The sequence below is a fragment of the Caretta caretta genome, chromosome 6, assembly GCF_965140235.1.
Source record: "Caretta caretta isolate rCarCar2 chromosome 6, rCarCar1.hap1, whole genome shotgun sequence".
NCBI lineage: Eukaryota > Metazoa > Chordata > Testudines > Cheloniidae > Caretta > Caretta caretta.
Window position 1 is genome coordinate 22973861 of NC_134211.1, and position 21922 is coordinate 22995782.

Genomic DNA, 21922 nt, shown 5'->3' on the forward strand with positions numbered 1-21922 from the left:
AAGCATCAGTGTGACTACAGTGGGAAACATGCTGGCACAAGCAATGACATTCCAATAATATAAAAATGAACATGTAAAATAGCAAGTCAGTTGATAGCATATTGTGGTCATTTAAGAACAGCAGTGGAAACAGCAAGGGGAAAATTTTCATCCAGATTGTACACAGTGCATTACACAAATATTTTGGTTCTTAGTTTCTAGTTCAGTCAAGTGCCTTATGTTCATTTCTTTTCCTCAAAAGTTTTTATCTAACAATGAAATAGGACACTCTACATACAATAGTTTCTTGCAGGCTATACCATTTTAATAGTTCTCTGAAAACACCACTGGGGGGAGCTTTTCGATCGCATCCAACTCATTTTTGCCTAATTCATTCATACCTTTGAAAATTTCCCAAAATGTTTGTTTTGTATAAATCACTTGTGTCAGCATTTTTGGTGCTAAAAACTACAGACTATGATTTTATTTTTAGAACATCACATTCTGTCTCAACAACATACCCAGTTATGGCACTCGCTACAAAATGAACTGACATCTATGGAAAACATGAACATTCTCCAATCCCACAATAATTCTGGTGCTCTGGCAAGGCTAACTAAGAACCAAGCCAATCAAGTTGTTTTATATTTTATGTACACCATTTTATCTGGAATTCAGGATGCTAGTAAATGACATTTGACTTATTTAAGAAGAAATCTAGCCTTTCATGAAGACACTGGACTGGACTTTTTATACTAAGTTCAAATTGAGGATGTCACAATATCTATTTGAGAGTTCAAAATTAAGGGTTTGTCAGTGTATATCACTTTGACAAACTATTCAAGAGAAAAGGAGTCATCTGTTAAACCAATGACTGAGGCCTAGAGTCACAAAAATACGTCATCATCTAAACTCCAGACTTAAACACAGACTGAAGTGCCTAGGTGCGAAAGTCCCAGTTTTTGGCTTCAGTGTGATTCACAGAATTCATGCTGAATCCCATAGGTGCCTAAACTCACTTGGTGTCTAAGTTTTCGCAGTAAAAAGTTCCCTAGATGCCTATGTTTCTGCCTCTGGGCACCTCTCTCTCACCTAAGCAACAGAATGATTCATAAACCAGGAAAGACAGGTGTTCAACCAGCTAACTTGTGTGCAGGGCCTAGTAAGCATCTCAGAGACAGCCTACTGGATTGGGCACCTCAGGCAAGTTTGCACAGAACAGCTGGGGGAGGACCTCCCTCATAACTTGTAGCCCAGTGGTTAGGGTTCCACTGTGAATAAATTAGTCACTAGGAGTGGGAGTGGGAAGAGGGGAGAAAGAGCACAGGGATGGACACACACAACCATGAGAATGATTCTATAGTTTGGTAGTTAAAGGACGCACCCAGGATGTGGTAGATCCAGAATCCAAATCCCTGATCTAACAACTAATTATTCATCCACAGTGGAATTGCTTCAACAGAAGAAACGGAGGGATCCCCATATTACAATATCCCATAGCTCACTGGTTAGAGCACTCACCTGAGAGGTGGTAGATCCCTGTTCAAATCAGTTTTCATCAGAGGGGGGTTTCCCCATATCCCAGATGAGTACCCTGACCACTGGGCTAAAAGTCAAGCTAGAGGTCCTCCTCCACTGGCTACCTTCTTGTAAAAACACCTGAGATGCCTAACTGTAGAGGGTTCACAGCTGAAAATCGCTAGCAGAGATAGGCACCCCCTGCAGTCCAAACTGAGGCATCTGTCTCAGTGAGAGGGGAGGGACTTAGCACATACCCATCTTATTGGCATCTCCCATTGGCTAGTTTGGATGGCCTCCTGTCTAGCATCCTGGCTTTTGTGAATAGTGGTCTAAGGCGCCTTCCCTCCCCCCCATTCAGTGTATAAGGAGCCTAAGAGCCTGAATCAGTGTGTTCCTGTGATTTTCTAGGCTTCCAAAAGTTAGGTGCTGCACCACTCAGCATCACAATGCTGAAGTACCTTTGTGAATCTAGGCCCAACTATCTTGAGTAGTGCTCACACAGAAATAGGCATCAGATGACTTAGCTAAGACTAATAATCAAAATTAATATTGCTTCCAAAAGGCATATGGTGGTGAAAAAGTTTACCCATGAGACTGTAAGGTAAGAGGGGTGGGGAAGGGAAAGAAAGGATAGGAAGCTTTGTCAATGTGCCACTGGAAAACCTGTTAGTACATGAGCTTCCAAGAAATTTTTGAAGTCCCCTCCACTCCTACAGTTAAAAAAAACCAAAAAACCCCAAACCCTACAGTGGCAGGGGTTTAGAAAGTCCTCTCTCCCGCTATAAAAAATGTACAAGTGCAAAATTAGTGCTCGTTGACATTAAGAATAGTTGCTACCTGAACTAGGCCACAAGCCTACTTGAACCAGATGCTGTCAAGGACTTTGGAATTAGTTCTACATCTTGCCAGCACAGCTTGCCTTTGTGTATTGATGACTTTAGTATACAGGAAAACTTTACTACTTTCATGTTGTTTTAGTTTAAAAATCCTAAAACTAATAATTTTTTACCTGTAGACTACTATAACTAATCCTGTTTATTTCTGAAGTCTCTGGAAAGGAAAAAAAACCAGACATCTAAAGACCATTAGCACCTGCAGATGCCTTTATATCTTAAAACAGATGTATTAAAACTGCTGCATTGTGACATCCAAGTGCAATGCTCTGTGGTACAATATGCTGTGTACAAACAAAAAGCAATTTCAATGAGCTCATGCAAAGATTCTTGATTAAGTAATGTGGGGTGAGATAAGATCTCAGAAGACTTACCCAGAGCAAAGTACTCAAGCCCTGAGGATAGGTGGGAAAGGAATAAGACATGGAAAAGAAACATTAATCTACTTTTTTTAACCAGGAAATGAACAGTTTACCCTCCAAGGATGAGAGTCAGGCAAATTCAGATACAAAGCTGTTAGACTATGGATCCCAGCCTTCATATTTCACAGTGTCTCTTAATTAGATGTAACTTGTTGCAATAGTCAGATCAGATTTCCTGAAGATATAGTGAGGTGGTTTGCAGAAGTGGTGATCAGAAGGAAAGCTTTGTACCTAGACTGCAATTTCCTTGTGGCAGTGAGTTTCTTTTTTCTATGAAAGGCAACATATCCCTATAGCACTGCATACAAATATTTAATACTAATGTGGACTAAGTTAAGAAAGCAAGGTGACTTGTAGATCCAAAGAGGCACACTATTATACTAGCCCTCAGCTTTCATACTATAATAGACTTTAATTTTTTTATTCCTATCAGAGAACTTTTCATTAAAAAATTGTCACTGCAATAAGAGTTTACAATTTCAGAAGAATGAGTCTGCATAAATTAAGGTCTCTCTTGTTAAGATGCACAAGGTGTAGCCACAATTAGCTAAGATTAGTTTTGCCTCATTGGTAAGAGATAATCCATGCCCTTGATGGAGCCCTAATGATCCACTTTTAATGTCTGTAGTTCTGACTTAGGCTATGTCTACACAACACATCTTTTAGTGACAGCTGTGCTGCTACATCCATGCTGCTAAAAGTGTAGTGCATTGTAGCCACTGTCTATTGGCAGGAGAGCTCTCCCGCCGAGAAAACTTCCAGTCCCAACGAGCAGCAGTAATTTTGTCAGCAGGAAAGCTCTCCTGCTGACAAAACTCTGTTCACACCAGTGCTTTTCGTCAGCAAACGAAGAAGGGGGGGGAATATTCTATTACTTTCTGCTCCAGACCAGTATTGCGCATCTCCCCCTTCACAGTGTAAAAATGACCCCTCATTATTCAACATTTTCTTCCTGTGTCTCATCCACTTATTGTAGTGACAAACCAGTTTTTTCCTACTTTTTACTCCCGTGAGCACTACAAAGACTGAGGGAGTGAAAGATTCTATTCTGGCTTGCACATCATGATTAACAGTCCTGCTTGCACTAAGTTCCAAATGCAGAGTCTTTTCCTGATGAATGAACCAGAAAGATCATAGCTTGACTTTCAGATAACAGGTTGAGTATGATTAGAAAAAAAGTTATTTCTCTTTTAAATTGAACACATTTTGGAAATCATAGACATTTTTACGGGGTTCCCCCCCCCTTTTTTTTATTATTAAAGACTAGCAGTTTAGCTTTTCTGAATAGACATTTCAACCCAATCAAAAGGAAGTGTTTATAGCTATATTTCAATCACAAAAAAGCCTTATCACCAAAACTTTCACTTAGGAATCTGTCTGTAAGATCATTGCTGGAACAGAATGACACCTAGTGGCCATTTACTTAATTGCAGGTGTAGTTCACTGGGAGAAATTAAGGGTATGTCTACACTCCAATTAAAAACCTGTGGCTTACCCAGCTGATTCAGGCTCACAGGGCCCAAGCTGCAAGGCAGTTTAATCGCAGTGCAAGCTGGAGCCAAGACTCTAAGACCCTGAAAGGTGGGAGGAGCCCAGAGCTCAGGCTGCAGCCCAAGATCCCTACACCACAATTAAACAGCCCCTTAGCCCAAGTCAGCTGGCACGGGCCAGGCACAGGTGTCTAACTGCAGTGTAGACAAACACTTCATGAACCCTGTTGTGTAAGATTCTCTTTATGATTCCATTAAGGGGAACAGGACTAACATGGCTAAATGCCTTGTGGCCTTTAGAAAATCTGGAGTAAAAGGATGCGGGGTAGACGGTATGGAAACAAACAAAAGGTACTTTCCATACTAACTATGGCTCTGAGATGACTGATGGCATGGATTCACTTCGCAGGCAAGGGAACTTCTTGAGAAGAAGTGCCAGTTGGTGCATCCTACCTATGTCCTTCCAATCTCACGCAAGTAAACAGAGGATGTAACCCCAACTGATATTTAGTTCCTTCCACTAACAATACATTGTCAGACTAGACAATCTTGAGTGAGGTAACAGTAACTGTACCTTCTTCAAAACACATTCTGCATGGACTCTCCACTACAGGCAATTGACAAGAAGTCCCCAGACCCAAAGGGGGTGGATCTGGAGAGTCTTATCTGACTAACTATTGCAAGGCTGTTTGCCTCAGAGTATCTAATGTACAGGCCAAATTATTAGTGTTATGTCAAGTGAAAATATGGATGGACCATCAGGTAGTGTCTTTGCACCTCTTAACAATGGAGACTTTTCTGAGGCATGCATCTGAGGCCTAGTAAAATGCACCTTAATATGTCATGAACTAGTGGAGAGATTCTGATCTGCTTGGAATTTTTTTTTACTGTTTCCTAGCATGTGAAGATAATGCTACAAATAAGACAGCCATCTAGGTGTTTTACAAAATGGCTTAGCCCTGCTCAGGCAGTAACTTAAAACCTTACTAACTATGTAGCCTAGCTTTCCCTGCTGATAAGTTGCTTATGTGGAAGTCACAGGTCACCTTCAACAAGAATTTGAAATGCAGGTATACCTTTATCTTATCATTCTGGAACACTATATATAAAATGGCTGAGCCATTAATACATGGCTCTCACTCTTCAAGCCAACAAGATCATGACCAGAAATGCAGTCTTCAAAGACAGGTGGTCCAGGAAACATTTGAGCTGCTAAAATTGTGTTAGTAGGCACCACACAAGTCCCAGAGTGGGGATAACTCCTGAATAGGCAACACAATGACATAATTATGTTCAGTTCATGTAGGATTAGAGAATACAGTGGAATCTTGCACCAGTGAAATTGTAAGCCAGGTGCACTCTGACCAAACTGAGGGAGAGATTTGATTGCTTGGTGTAAAACAAGTAGATCACAATAAAAGAAGAAAACAATAATGAAGTTCACATCCTTTAATCTTGCCCAGATAGAGAAGCAGGTCCATTTCACAGAATGTGAATTTTCAGGTGGAATATTTCCTCCTTTCAAGTGGAATTTTCTGGTCTTTTCAAATTCAATCTAAACTGTTCAACTAGCCAACCACTAGGCAAAGAGCTCAAATCAGGATGTAAAAGCTTCTGGGTCAGGAGATCTGACAAACTGAGCAGAGAAAGACAGATTGCAAGTTTAGCAGGCCAGAGTACAAAACCCGATGAATCCAAAATGCGGTTCCACAGCTCCACGGGTGATGTTCCCATCATCTCTAACATGCTGTGGAATTAGAGAAATATCTGGCTCCAGTTAATGAAGATCTCCTGTTGGGATATTTTAAAACAATATTGTCTATCCCTAGGAGATTGAGAACTATGCGAGTGCTGTAATGGACACACCAATCCAAAAATCATATAGACTTCTACCATAAGTATGGATGATGATGATATGGTAAAATTATGCATAATTCACAGCAGTGTTAATGGTAAAAAATAGACAATTTCATGATATGGTCATGGTGACCTTGTGGACTATGCTGCCATGCATTAACAGTTCATTAGTTCACTTTGAGCTAGTCCTGTTTGGACAGGACTAGGTGAAAGCAAACTAACAAACAGTTAATGCACAGCAGCTGATCAAAATGAACTAAAACTGTTAATGTGCAGCAGCAAGGTCCATATAAATGACAAAATTTACCGATTCTGTGACAATGTGGACCACTGTGACAGTCATATCCTTAAGCAATAAGCAGGTCCCGCCCTTGAAGTTATACATGGTAATATAATCTCTTAACATCTGGAGAAAACACCCTTCAGTAAATGTGAAATGGAACTGAACACTATAAACCAGTTATTTCATCCAAGACCCCCTGGTCTGAGGTAATGTCATTCTAGCAACTCTCTCCTTGTTACTACCTGCAGATGAAACTGAACTTACAAACATCACTCAGAAGGACAAGATGGTAGTGGTCAATAAGGGTATGCTGATTCACCCCTTGAGTTGTCCAAAAAGCTGAGGGATTCCAAAGTGTAGCCATTAGTAGGTTTACAGTATCATCTAGAGTTGAGACAAGTAGATAGCACTTGAGGGGAAGGGACTCCAGGAGGAGCTTTAATTGTATTCTGGATAACAGAGATTAATCTCTGGAGCCCCTGGGCCACAGAAGTCTCTTCTCCAGTGTGTGGTACAGCTGACCCAGGAAAATGAGTTATAGGAGAAGGTTTCCTACTTGGACCTCTGGAAATAGAGAATAAAGTCAGAAGAAAGAGCAACACAGAGAGCTGGCAGTGAAGGAACTCTACCCATTGTCAGGAAGAAAAGCAGGTGGCGTTACAGTCAGCACTATGAACCAACTCTCCAGTGTCCAGGAATTCCACAGGAAGTTCCAGAAGCTGGCACCTGGACGACAGCTCCTCCAGATAACCAGTACTAGAGGACAAAGCTCACAAGCCACCTCAGTGAGGATCCTATGCAGGCAATGCTTGAAGTTTTCCTTTGTGGATCATTCTTCTGTTTATGTCCATCTCCGCTGCTTGCTTTTAGGGATTTTAAAAAAACCAAAATAATTTCTGATTATGAACTGGCCAGAGCCATTATCACTATCATTTCCACAGAAAATCCTCTGCTTAGAATGGATTTCCCAGGAATTGCTTTAAACACTCAAATATGCTAAAGATAACTGAAGAGGCTCGTTTACTGTCACTTTGTGTCACAAAGTGACCAACTGGAATATCAATTACTCTTTACATTCAGTATTTTTCTACTACTATTCTGACTCAGATTCTGTCCAAGATTTCAGAGATTATCAAATGCAAACCTGGAAAGATGCTATGTGCAAACAGTGTAGAATGAGCTGACGAAAAAAAAAGAGTTGATTTGGAATTCAACCCCCCGCCGCAAAAAATCAGACGCATTTAATAAAACCCATTAAACTGTCCATAATATTTTCTTCTAAGTCACCTCTGGAGTCCTTTAAAAAAAAAAAAAAGGAAAAATCTGACATTTGTTAAATAAAGGAAGCAATTCATGGTGGTCTGAAAAATAAAGACTTGTTTAAGTAGAGAAGCAGGATTTCCTAATATTTTCATTCACAGTAATAACTGAAGCAACAAGTTAACTCTGAAAACAAATGCCGCAGTAATGAGTACAGTACTACATATAAGTATGCCATGGTTGTGGAACAACTCTGCTACTCCACCCACACCAGTACAGGTATGTTACCAGATAAGGACACTTCTGTACTACGCAAATATGAGTTAGGAAATTCGACATTTAATATAGGAACTAAATACTGTCATATGCACTAAATCTCAGATTTCTGTGCTTTTCTGCTTAGAAGAGGTTTCACCAATAAAAGTTCTTCAAAAGATTTTTTAAATATTTTCAAATTGAAGTGGAAAGGGGCAGACAACACTAGGTGGTGTGCACATCAGATTACAGAAGAGCACTAATCTTTCAACTCTGAAGAAAGCCATGTTTTCATGTGTAAATGAGTCTCAGGTCAGGTCTACACTACAGACTTCTGCTGATACAGGTCCGGGACCACATGTCTTCACATCCCTGTGCTTTTAACGGTATAACTTGTTTTGTTGGAAGAGGCTAGTTTTACTACACAAGTGCAAAGCGCAACTTTGCCACTATAGCTGCATCTGCACCAGTACTTGGCTAGTATAGTGTACCAATATTCAGTGCACAATTTGTGCCAGGGTTGAGCCGCAGCACCTCTGGACTTGGCAACACGTTGCCCTGGCATCTCTGGGCTGGGCTTGCCACATCAATTATGAAAGTAAAAAAAATTGCTTGAGCCCTGGCACCTCTTTCATTACAAATTAAGCACTGCCAGAGCATTCTTAGGCCTGGTCTACACTATGGGGGGGTAGCTCGATCTAAGTTACGCAACTTCAGCTACATGAATAATGTAGCTGAAGTCGACGTACTTAGATCTACTTACTGCAGTGTCTTCACTGTGGTAGGTCGACTGTTGACGCTCCCCGTCGACTCCACCTATGCTTCTCGCTCTGGTGGAGTACCACAGTCGACGGGAGAGCCTCGGCAGCTGATTTATCGCGTCTTCACTAGACACGATAAATTGACCTGTTGGATCGATCGTTCCGGAGGTAAGTGTAGACATGCCCTTAGTATAGGCATGGTCCTTATTACAACATGCAATAGGACTGGGCCAGAGAGGCTAGCATTGCAATTTTTTGTAGAGCTGTTTGAGAAATTCTGTACAGCATTCAGTTGTAATCTCCCAGGACTCATTCACATCCTCTTGTCTGTGGAGCACTGAAATCCATACTGTATATGAAGTATTTATTACATTAATGATTTTGAAGCTACAATAAGAAAAATATTAAATTCTAGTTGAAAAATACAAGAACATATGCATTTGGTTTATATCATAATGGAATCGCCCTTCAGAGTATATGAATTATAGTCAAAACCAGTTAGTTGGCTGGTGAAATGAGGTCTAACACTCAATTAAATGGCATTTCTCTGTAACACAGTAACTTTTGAACACTGCAACTGACAAATTCCAAGGTTTCAGAGAATGCTCTCTCAGTGGACAGAACCCTACTGACTTTGGTGGGGGAAAAATAATCAAAGCCGAAAGGAAGAAGTGGGGCACACATGCAGTTTCAGCATCTGGTTAGCAGTGCCAGCAGCTTCAACCACCTTTGTTAGTCGTCTACAGAGCAAAGAACCAGTTGCTGGTAGCCATTAAACACATTGCTGCATAACAATACCCTTCCTCCTCCCCATTTTTATTTCTTGATACAGTTTAAAATGTTGCTGCCCTGAAAGACTTTCTTCAAGATAGAAGGAAAATGAAAGTGGAAAGGAGGAGAAGGCAGTGGTGAACAAAGAGCCCGTGGCTTGGGGGACCCAGAGCCACCAGCATGAGGGAGGGAATTGTATTGCAGGGGGTTCCTGAACAAGGGGGATGTAGAGGAATGCCAGAGTCCCTGTTGGGTGCAATGCACTAGGACTACAGAAGCAACAAAGTGTGTAAAACTCTAGTACACTCACTGTTTAATGCTTCAATCTTTTGTGTGTGCAGTTATTTCAACAGTCTTATGTACATTACTACTGTGGAGTAAAATTGCTTCCACATGCCAGGTAACCCAGATTCCTGATGGAATTTAAACTTCATATTAACTCTAATAAAATGAGTTTGGAATCAGATTTGGGTTCAGCCCTTGGTGCTGTGATCATGCCTTCCTGGTGCAAGTGCTGGAGGAACCAATTCGGGGCAGAGCTCTTCTTCACCTGCTGCTCACAAACCAGGAAGAATTAGTAGGGGAAGCTAAAGTGGATGGGAACCTAGGAGGCAGTGACCATGAGATGGTCAAGTTCAGGATCCTGACACACGGAAGAAAGGAAAGCAGCAGAATACGGACCCTGGACTTCAGAAAAGCAGACTGACTCCCTCAGGGAACTGATGGGCAAGATCCCCTGGGAGAATAACATGAGGGGGAAAGGAGTCCAGGAGAGCTGGCTGTATTTTAAAAGAATCCTTATTGAGGTTACAGGGACAAACCATCCCGATGTGTAGGAAGAATAGTAAATATGGCAGGCGACCAGCTTGGCTTAACAGTGAAATCCTTGATGATCTTGAACACAAAAAAGAAGCTTACAAGAAGTGAAAGATTGGACAAATGACTGGGGATGAGTATAAAAATATTGCTTGGGGATGCAGGAGTGAAATCAGGAAGGCCAAATCACACCTGGAGTTGCAGCTAACGAGATGTTAAGAGTAACAAGAAGGGTTTCTTCAGGTATGTTAGCAACAAGAAGAAAGTCAAGGAAAGTGTGGGCCCCTTACTGAATGAGGGAGGCAACCTAGTGACAGAGCATGTGGAAAAAGCTAATGTACTCAATGCTTTTTTTACCTCTGCCTTTATGAATAAGGTCAGCTCCCAGACTACTGCACTGGGCAGCACAGCATGGGGACGAGGTGACCAGCCCTCTGTGGAGAAAGAAGTGGTTCGGGACTATTTAGAAAAGCTGGACATGCACAATTTCATGGGGCCGGATGCGTTGCATCCGAGAGTGCTAAAGGAGTTGACGGATGTGATTGCAGAGCCATTGGCCATTATCTTTGAAAACTCATGGCGATCGGGGGAAGTCCCGGATGACTGGAAAAAGGCTAATGTAGTGCCCATCTTTAAAAAAGGGAAGGAGGAGGATCCTGGGAACTACAGGCCAGTCAGCCTCACCTCAGTCCCTGGAAAAATCATGGAGCAGGTCCTCAAGGAGTCAATTCTGAAGCACTTAGAGGAAAGTGATCAGGAACAGTCAACATGGATTCACCAAGGGCAAGTCATGCACGAGATAACTGGCTCTGTGCATGAGGGGAAAGCGGTGGACATGTTTCTTGACTTTAGCAAAGCTTTTGACACTGTCTCCCACACTATTCTTGCCAGCAAGTTAAAGTAGTATGGGCTGGATGAATGGACCATAAGGTGGATAGAAAGCTGGCTAGATTGTCGGGCTCAACAGGTAGTGATCAATGGCTCCATGTCTAGTTGGCAGCCGGTACCAAGTGGAGTGCCCCAAGGGTCGGTCCTGGGGCCGGTTTTGTTCAATATCTTCATAAATGATCTGGAGGATGGTGTGGATTGCACCCTCAGCAAGTTTGCAGATGACACTAAACTGGGAGGAGAGGTGATACGCTGGAGGGTAGGGATAGGATACAGAGGGCCCTAGACAAATTAGAGGATTGGGCCAAAAGAAATCTGATGAGGTTCAACAAGGACAAGTGCAGAGTCTTGTACTTAGGACGGAAGAATCTAATGCACCGCTACAGACTAGGGACTGAATGACTCGGCAGCAGTTCTGCAGAAAAGGACCTAGGCGTTACAGTGGACGAGAAGCTGGATATGAGTCAACAGTGTGCCCTTGCTGCCAAGAAGGCCAATGGCATTTTGGGATGTATAAGTAGGGGCATTGCCAGCAGATTGAGGGACGTGATCGTTCCCCTCTATTCGACATTGGTGAGGCCTCATCTGGAGTACTGTGTCCAGTTTTGGGCCCCACACTACAAGAAGGATGTGGAAAAATTGGAGAGAGATGAGGGGGGAATTTGATAGCTGCTTTCAAATACCTAAAAGGTGGTTCCAAAGAGGATGGATCTAGACTATTCTCAGTGATAGCAGATGACAGGACAAGGAGTAATGGTCTCAAGTTGCAGTGGGGGAGATTTAGGTTGGATATTAGGAAAAACTTTTTCACTAGGAGGGTGGTGAAACACTGGAATGCGTTACCTAGGGAGGTGGTGGAATCTCCTTCCTTAGAAGTTTTTAAGGTCAGGCTTGACAAAGCCCTGGCTGGGATGATTTAATTGGGGATCGGTCCTGCTCTGAGCAGGGGGCTGGACTAGATGACCTCCTGAGGTCTCTTCCAACCCTGATATTCTATGCCCTATCCATTCTGTCACTTATTCACATGGACTTGAATGCATTTATCAAACAAACCAAAAAACCCACACTGAATTCAGTCTTTCCCTTCGATGTACACCTACTGACATTATATTAGAGTAGCTACTGCACCTCAATCCATGTCCATATTATACCAGAATGAAGCTTTTAAACACGTCATGTGAGAAATAAAATACCACAAAAAGCCTATTAAATAATTTAGTGCTGCTTCTGAAGTTTGAAAGGCAATTTCACAGTCTATAATTGATTTTTACTACTTTTTTACAAAAATAAAGGGCCTCTCCTTCAAAGTATAGGCTCTCTCATTGTCTCAGTTGTGTACAATAGTGCAGTGAATTTCAGCAGAGAAAGTCTGTTAAACCCTCTGAAGAAAAAGTTGGTCTTCAGCTACTTGTGTATTCTGGGCTGCTACTTTAAATAACTTTCTTCTGCATGCTATTGCAAAGAAGTGCACTCATGGGTAGATTCTGTCCCTCTGTGAGCACAGAAGACTCTGCCAACAGAGTAGAAGTGGTGCAGTTCTGCTACACAAGAGAGGATTTGGGGAGTCTACAGGAGCCCAGACTCCCTGAGTAACAGATCCCAGATCCATGGAAACTTCCTGTACACCACTGTGGAGAAGGAAGCTGGGGACCAGTTGATCTGCTGCCATATAGATCCACTGACAAATCCTCTTAGGAAGATGAGCACAAACACAAAGCAAACTACTTAAGTCCTGTGGCAAGATTCCCAAGTTGCAGAGCAACTCTGCTGTGGCCTATGGGGAAGATTCCTCCTCCGCACCACAGTGCCTTGGGAATTCCCCATTGCACCTACTTCCCTTGGCCCTACTCTAGAATGAGAAATTGGAATATGGAACAGAGAGCACCCCCCTCTTCCTTAACCTCCAATGCAAGTGATCTCCATGATGCTCCCAATCTCTGGTGGGTTCAGGTAAGGGATCCATCTGAGCTGGTAGTAGCCAGCATACTATCTTAGTATTTCTCTGGCAGCATCTGAATTTCCACAGAATTTAAACTAATTTAAAAAGAGCGACTAAGCATTATAGATGAAATTGAATTGATGCAAGCACTACCTGAGTGAGTATGCACAGACAAATAAGAGCAATGAGAGAGGTGTGAACTTCCCCAATTCATTTCAAAGGCACTAAATCTTAAGCTTTAATGGATGACTTCAACAACAGCATTAACTATGTCACTGCAGGAACATCCTGCTACTCTGGGACTGTGTAGCACACCACCACTTTTTAGACTCTCAGTCTGAACCTTGCCTATGGTACTGACAACCCGTCCAACATATGAAGATGGGAGCTTCCACTGTGCCAGCCTAAGGCCTTGTCCACACAACAAAGTAGTATTGTTTATACACAATATTCAGACAATTGTATTTCAGTTTAAGTTAAACAGATTTCTAATCTATTTAGAGCTTGTCTATGTATGGAGTTATTCTGGAAGAGCTATTCTGCTTTAAATTCATACCCTACCTTATTCCAGAATAACTCATGTGTAGACTAGTCTTGGTTTAAACCTAAATAAGCCTTTTGCACTGATTTAACTAACCCAGTTTACAAATCACATCTTTAGTTAACGCAATGTAAATCATGTAGACCAAAAGCTGACTCCCTATTTGGGTTTGGTTGCTCTCCTGCCTTCCCTCTCCCCCTCAACATTACACAGTTGAGAAAGGACCATATAACAGACACTGCCAACCTCCCGGTACACAGAACACAAGAGAAATTCAGTAATTATTCTGTCAGACCTCCAAAATAATTTTCCAAAACCCTTAAGGAAGGATGGAGAACATACCTGCAATAGGTACATATCCAACTCCTTGCTGGTATACTGTGGGCATCAGGACCACTGGCTGCGGCTGCATCATCATGGCAGCTGGTATGGACTTAATACCAAATGGATGACAAAAAAAACCAGTTAACACACAACTAAAGTTGACAATGCATTTGAGCAAAACCTTCAAGTCTTGCTAGTCACTTTACATTGACTAGTACAGTACACAGTTTGTTGGCAATAATAGATATTAATATCACTTTTCAGGAAGTCAATGTGAGTACTCAAAATTAATTGCCATTTGAAGGAATGAATCTATAATCCAGGAAGCCATGTCAAATTAAGCTAGCTTTTTGTAACAATTCCCAGATAAAAATGAGGTATTAATTAGTAAGTAGGAGGAAATAATCTGAATTTCCAAACTTCTGTATATCTGTTCATGAATTCTACTTCATTTCACAAATTGTAAAGTTTTTCAATAGAGTAAATTCTATATAAACAGCTTTAATCCATTACTATTTAAAAAGGAAGCAATTTCTCAAAATCAAGTGAGCCCAGCTGGATTAATTTAGATGAGCCAAAGAATGTGAATATTTGGTTTAAAGCAGTCTCAATTTAGACACTTTACAACTTCCATTAATACTAATATTCTCACTGATCAAAGATGAAAAAAATCATATTATCCATGTCCACAAGGGGGTGTACTGCATCTTGTATAGTGTTTTAAAGGTTAATATCGTCCAAGGCTCCTTGAGCTCTCTGATCTTGTTCATTTATTTTTTCTCTTTTCTAATTGGCAATTTTTGCAGGCAGTGCTTAAATCATTCAATACCTACCTTTAGTGATCTAAACTGTTTGTAAACATGGTGGAATCTGTCATGATCAATAACAATAATTTGGATCCCAAGGTTCTGAACAAGTCAAACCCAGGATCAAGTTGGTCCTGAGTTTGCAGAGTGCTTCTTGGTTAAGTTCTACCACCCTTACTCCCCAATTAGTAGTACTTAAGAGTAGTTCCACCACTCACTGTAAGTACAAGTGGTAAAGTCCCCCCATCTGAAGAGTGCCTTCTGGACCAAAAGCCATCTAATTTTTCCAACACAAAGATTTCCCAGAATCTTCCCCTTGCAAAAGGTTCTTTTAACCTATTCTTAGCCTTGTATGACTTTTGATGTTATGAAATTTGAAAGTCTCCGGTTGAGCATTAATCTGATCTGGAACATCTGTCTTTACTCTTGTGCTTGTAATATAAAACCTACAGTCTTCCACGTGAAAGTAAAAGTTCATTGTGAATTTTGAGCTGTCTGTGCCTTCAACCTAAAAGATTAAAACTAGTCATTATAGGAGCACTGAAAATCACTTCGATCACCGTCAAAGTGAAGAATGATTAGTTAAGCCTACTCAAACAATCAGGAATACTACAATTTAGGTTACTTAGAAAGCTTGTAGGGGTGAAGGGTTATATTGTTATACAAGCAGCAACAGTTTCACACAGTTGGAAAAACTAAACTTCAGCTGTAGACAGAACAGCATGGAGGACTTGTCTTTTTGGAAAATCAGGAAATATGAAGAGCCTCAAAGAATCTGGATACCATTTTTCTTCTTTCAACTCATGGTGTGCCCACCTTTTAGGATAACATGCTATACAGCAAGTGCAACGTCCAGCTATCTCACTGAGAAGAATGGTAGTGTTTATTGATAGGACAGTTAAAATATTAACTAATAACTATATCAATAGTTGTCAACAATATAAAATCAACATGACAAAACATAATAGAACAGCTCAGTAAAACCATGTCAGACTTCTCCTCTGTTCCCATCCCTAAGAAAGCCACCCTCCATATCCTGAGGGCAAAAACGCATTTGACTTACCGTATACGACATGACCAGGTTAATCATTCCTTCTTTGTCATCACCCTGCCTTCCACTCAGGCTATACCACTCATCCTCCACCTTTCCTTGTTTCAGAGACTCAGGAATAGTAATGTGTGTCCAGGCGATGCGGTCATCCATTGAAAAGGCTCGCTGAAAGGCATTAGAAATAAAATATTTCTGATCAAACTCGCAGCCTTCAAAAAAAATTCCTGAACACGATTTCTGATTAACGTTCTTTGAACAAGTCTCAGTGTCACATTTTACCCAGTTCAGTTTTAAGCCATCCTTTGCAACACAACTTTGACAGCAGAAATTAAACACTAGGTTGTTCAGCCAGTATTCCCTGCAAAGATTTTTCCCTACTGAATATTGTATTCCAGTAAGAATACGGCTAAGTACTTTTTAAAAGAGGGACTATGGCTTTTCAGCGTGGGGAGTTGTGACAGGGCAGCCAGAGACAGCTTATTACTCTCCTATCCACAGATGGAACGTGCTAAACAATTGCAACATTAGCATCAGTATGGACTGCACTGACAGCAGCTCCAAAGTGATATATATTGTAGGTTCTCAAATGCTGATTGATCTGAATGCCTCTAGTTGAACTACTGCTATTTTGAACTACTAGCCACCCATTTATCCTCACTAAAGGATCCAAACTACATAAAACTGGAAACCAACTTGAGGGGAAAAAATTTTGCTCTTTAGACAGCAAAGATGACCTGGCATTTACCAGACATGTTTTTACAGTCCAGGAAAAAACTAGTTAGTCCCAGCTTAAGGCATTTCCTATTTTTCAAAATTGTTTTGTTAATGCACACCACATTGCACTTAGTTTTATTCAAATTGTGGTTACATAAGGCAATAGATTCATAGATTAATTTAGGACTATACAAATAAAAAGTAAACTGCAGTGGGCACAATACTAATATAGTCATAATATAGATCAGAGTATGTATATTTTTGGTTTGGTATTTTCTCGAGGAAGTTATACATGTCATGACTCATTTCAGTTTTCATTATTATATTAAACAAGAGGCAAAAACATTCCATTATAGAAAACAACAAGGCAGAGTTGTAGGCTTGAAGCATTAAACAATCAGAAGCATGCAGAATTGCAGACTACCGGTCCAGGGCCATTTGGTTTCGTAGCATTTGGCAGCAGCAGACCAACTTTGATGTAGTGGACCTATTCCTCACTTTTCAATGGATGTATCTAGTTTGAAAAGATTTGTTCTATGGTTGCTGAACTTGCAGGACACTGATGCAATTATTCTTCCCAATTTCCAGGTTTAAACTGGGTTTAAGATGGTATTTACCTGCACCATCCTCAATTAATTTTTCCTGGGAAACTGCCAACTCTGTTGCACAGAAAATTGTTCCCTACAGTTGGAATCCTGAAGTGAAGCCTCCAAATCCACCCCCAGAAAAACCAGTTTTACTTTTGAATGCCTTGACTGTTCACATCAATTTTCTTTGGAGAGAGGACAAAATTAATCTTCCAAACAGGAAGCAGTGAAAGCCCAACTGCTTGACACATTTAACCCAAAACTGGACAAAAGCAATGAAAAACATACTGTAAGGAGCAATCACACAATGGCAGTAAGATAGACTAGATAAAAATCAGATGTGGAAATACCTGTTTGGTAACGATTCTCTAAGCCAAAACAGACTTACTAAAACCAGTGCTAGATAAATTTGCTAGAGTAGAATATTTCCTTACCACTTTCTACTACTGGTAGAGCTGCAGAAAAACTTGTGTGAGGGCAGAAAACGTATAAGTAATACAAAAAGTTAGAGAGCCTACCAACATTGCCTCCTTTTTAAGGAAGCATATGCTTTGATTCATTTGTGATCATCTCTATTCACTCACCATATATGCATTCACATCTCTTTTATGATTCCTAATACCACAGTATGTGAGTACCTATCAAGTATCTAAAGATAGAAAATACATATTTTTCATTCCTCGAATGCAAAAGATAAACCTTGATTAGTTTGTAGGGATTCTCTTGTGTGCACATGCATGGGCCTGTGTGGAGAAACTGAGGGTGAACTAGGCAGAAATGAGATGTGTGTAGTTGTCGAATTATTAGTGAGGATGTTGGTCATTTCTCTTGTGGGAGTGAGTTCCACAGGTCCAGCTCCTGTGAAAGTTCTGTCTCCTGCAATCACAAGCTTCCACATATCCACCACAGAGCCATTGTTCCAAAGGAATACATCTCCCATGAAAATTATTTTTATTTTTTATTCAAGAGGCTGTCAGCGCAGACAGTGAAGCACATGTTCAAAGTGAACAGTTTTGTTAAGTAGATGGGCTATTGCATTTTTTTTTTAAACCAGATGAAGCTTTTTAAGGGAATGTGGTTTCATTTCTACATCTAACAAATTTCGTAATCAAGGCAGGAAGTCACGAATGCACAGACCACCACAGTCAGGTCTGAGTCCTATAGGGTCACCAGTTATTTGTCTGTGGTTATCTAGGCATCCAACTTATTCTGAAGGAAAAATGCCCTTGATAGTGGCGCATGCTACAAAAGTAAGCAAGTTCTCCCACCAGCACCACCTTAGTCTTGTCTGGGTTCCAGATTAAGACAGCTGCTTTGTAGGCAGCCAATTTCACTTATGTACTGAGAAATGGACCTATTTACATTTGGTGTAAATGAGAACTCTCCTAATGTTTTCATACAGATGTTGAATAACATGAGGGGAGAGAATTAAACCTTATTGAATTCTGCAGATGGAAAGCCCTGGAGATCAAATGCCCACCAATAATCCTCTGGATTCAGTCCAAGGAGGAAGGACCTAAGCCATTTCACTGTGTTTCCGTTTGGCTCTGCAGCTTCTTGAGACCAGGACAGGAGTAATTTGGTCATCAACAATATCAAGTGTCAGAAATCCAGTAAGTTGAGTACAGATGTACTTCCTTGTCTGTGGGCAGGTGATCACCCACAAGAACAAGCGTTAAGTACCATGTTAAGTCTTGAACCCTAACAGAGGAATCCAGAATACCAACAGAACGGAAGGTTTTGCTTCTTGATAGTTTGCTCAGAAAAGGGAAGACAGTGTGTGAGGTCTCTTGTGTAAAGGGATGATTTCTTCATTGCTGGTCAGGTTATTCAGGTGGGATGGCTGATTCCTCTCAAAGGAGACACCGATGGCATCTATTCATTGAGAACCCTGGTACTCTCTACCATGACCATTCAGGAGCTTGAGTAGTTTAGGGTTCCAAAGTACACTATCCAGCACTTGATAGCCAGAAGACTGGCCACCTTCACATAAGACAATTATACTGAAAGAAAAATCTTGAAAACTATGAAAACCCAAAGATATGATTTTATACCTGTAAGGTACAAGATTCTAACATGTTACCGTTATAGATAGCTTTCTAATGCTACTGTCTCTCCCACACATGCACCAGGAGCAGTAGGGAAAGTTTTAGACACCAAGGATAGTAAGTACAAGCAGCAGAGGGGAGCTGGGAGGAAACGATATTCAATGAGTAAAGTGGGAGGCGGCGGCAGCAGAAAGAACCAGGAGGAAATTATAGTTGCAAGGAGAGAACGTGATGTGAACCTGGGATTCCGGCTCATAATCATGTAAAATAAATTTTACTCACTAGAACCTCTTGATGGAATCATTTTTTAATTCAAATTTGTCTACAAAGATTATTCTACATTTAACTGATTTACTGTCACCAAAACTCTTACATCTTGGATTAAAGCTATAATCGGATTTGAAAAGTCTTGCAACATTATCTCCCACAGAACTGCATGAGCAGCCTATTTTTAGTATAAAGTGCAGAATAAAAGAATGCTCCTCAGGTACTGCACTGTAGTTTAGCATTAGAGTATTCAGAAACCGCTTGATTTTAAGGCTAACATAACCTTCTCACAACCCCTATGTCATCCCTCCAGAACTCATACAATTATATCAGAATCTCAGCTCTCATTAGAGACAGTACCTCTACCTGTTGTGGTTGAAAAGAAATTTGTGAAAGTGTGATCCACCACAAAAAAAACCCGAAACATTCCAGGTGCTGGTATACATCACTGGGCTACGTCACCTCAGTCCGGCTTTGTAAGGTCCCACACCAACCTCAAACCAGCAAAGCACAAATAAAATTCTAACCTCATCAAATATCTCAAGATAGAAAGAGTCCACACCCGGGGGAACAGTGCACTGAATAACTTTGTTCCAGCGTGGGTTTTTGGCTCCATTGTGTGCTGTAGGAGTTTCATACACAGCATAGCCAAGCCGTACCCGACAGTATGGATCCATGCGGGTCATACCATAGTTCTTTGCCAGTTTTGCCTGGGAAGAAACCAAAAAGGAATAAAAGAAGAAGAAAATAAAATTAAGTTTGCCATTTTCTTTATTAATTCTTATGAAATGAAACTATATTAGTTTAGAAGAAATCTGTCACAATCGAAAGGGGATACTGACTGGGCCCACCTATGATGTGGACAGAGGCTCAAATAAAAAAAGCAATCCTCAGGGGTAGAGCAAGGCAGAGTTAGGTTAGATATTAGGAAAAACATCTTTCTAGCTCTGGAATAGGCTTTCCAAGGGAGGTTGTGAAATCCCCGTCATAAGAGGTTTTTACAGGCTGGACAAACACCAGCCACGGATAGTCTATGTTTACTTGGTCCTGCCTTAGTGTAGTGGGCTGGACTTGACTTCAAGGTCACTTCCAGCCCTACATTTCTCTGATGCTATCATTCTAGGATAAGCTATACAACTGCCTAAATAAATGTGGTTAGCAAAAAGCAACAAATTTAGTGTAAAGGCTATATTTGACGACTGTCGATTGCAGTTAACACCTGCAATTAACTGTAAACAAAATTAACGCATTCATTTTTTTAACACATACCTCTGGATGGGAAGGGAGCCATGGAGGGGGGCATGGGAGCCCCAGAGCCCTGCATCCCCCAGGGCTGAATGTATGGGGGAGGCCACAATTTTTTTTTCTTTTGGGGGGGGAGGGAGAGGTTTGTTGTTTGTTTTTTTTAAGTCCCAATAGGGTTGCCAGCACAAAAACATTCAGAAACACTGCCACAGAGAACAAGGGCCTGGTGAGCTCAGTCTCCCTGTACCAGCCTCTCCTCTCCGGCTGCATGTCCAATCCCAGAGGCAAAATCCACCCTCTTTTGCAAACAAGGGCTCATTCAGCTGAAGGGAGTTATGTAAAAATTATAGTTCTACATTTGTAAATTCAACTTTCATGATAAAGAGATTGCACTACAATACTTGTATGAGGTGAACTGAAATACTATTTCTTTTGTTCATTTTTTTACAGTGCAAATATTTGTAATAAATATAAAGTGAGCACTGTACATTTTGTATCCTGTTGTAATTGAAATCAATATATTTGAAAATATAGAAAACAAAAAAATTGTATTCTGTTATTCTTTAACAGTGTCATTAGAACTGCGATTAATCACGATTACTTTTTTTAAATAGCTTGACAGCCGTACTATATTTAGTGGCAAACCAACATGTTTTAATGGTTACCAACCAATGAGAATCAAGATCTCTTTAGGAAAATAACTGAAAATACAAATGAAAACACACAATTAAAGTCAATGATTTAAATGAAGACTTTCCAGCTTACTGATTTAAATCAATCCACCTTAGTAATATCTAAGAGTGTGTGTGTGTGTAACAGTCTGCCACAAAGAAGTGTTGTAACACTCGTATCTCTAGTAAATTAAATCCCCTCTCTGCTTTAAAATAAATTCACCCTGTGCATTGTATTAGAATTGTATTGTGTTTATTTAAGATTAATTCCCTGGGTAGGGACTATATCTCAAGTAAACCAACAGCACTCGAACAAAATGGGAGTCCAAAATTCATTTGTGGCTTATAGCCTTTGTTCCTCTGGCATCTAATAGGTAGTTTGGAATTCCCTGCCACCACATAAAAACTGTCATATAGCTCATGTAGTGCCTGAGCCTCATCTACACTAAGGAGTTTTATAACTAGCTGATCAGATGTGAGGCTCCTACATCTTGGTACAGTTGCATCTACACTATGGACTTCTGCTGGCACAT

General features: G+C 40.7%; 1 protein-coding gene across 4 annotated transcripts in view; it reads right to left on the minus strand.

Moving 5' to 3' along the window:
- The window catches only part of TOLLIP (toll interacting protein), a 58527-nt gene that overhangs the window by 12294 nt on the left and 24311 nt on the right, over positions 1 to 21922 (minus strand). For 3 of the 4 annotated variants that reach the window (XM_048853837.2, XM_048853840.2, XM_048853839.2), the window contains exons 3-6: positions 20001 to 20183; positions 15870 to 16022; positions 14019 to 14109; positions 2768 to 2788 (exon numbers count right to left, since the gene is read on the minus strand). In XM_048853837.2, coding sequence (XP_048709794.1) covers positions 2768 to 2788; positions 14019 to 14109; positions 15870 to 16022; positions 20001 to 20183 — 448 coding nt within the window. The remainder of the gene's footprint in view (positions 1 to 2767; positions 2789 to 14018; positions 14110 to 15869; positions 16023 to 20000; positions 20184 to 21922) is intronic. The other variant, XM_048853838.2, reaches the window with a different exon arrangement.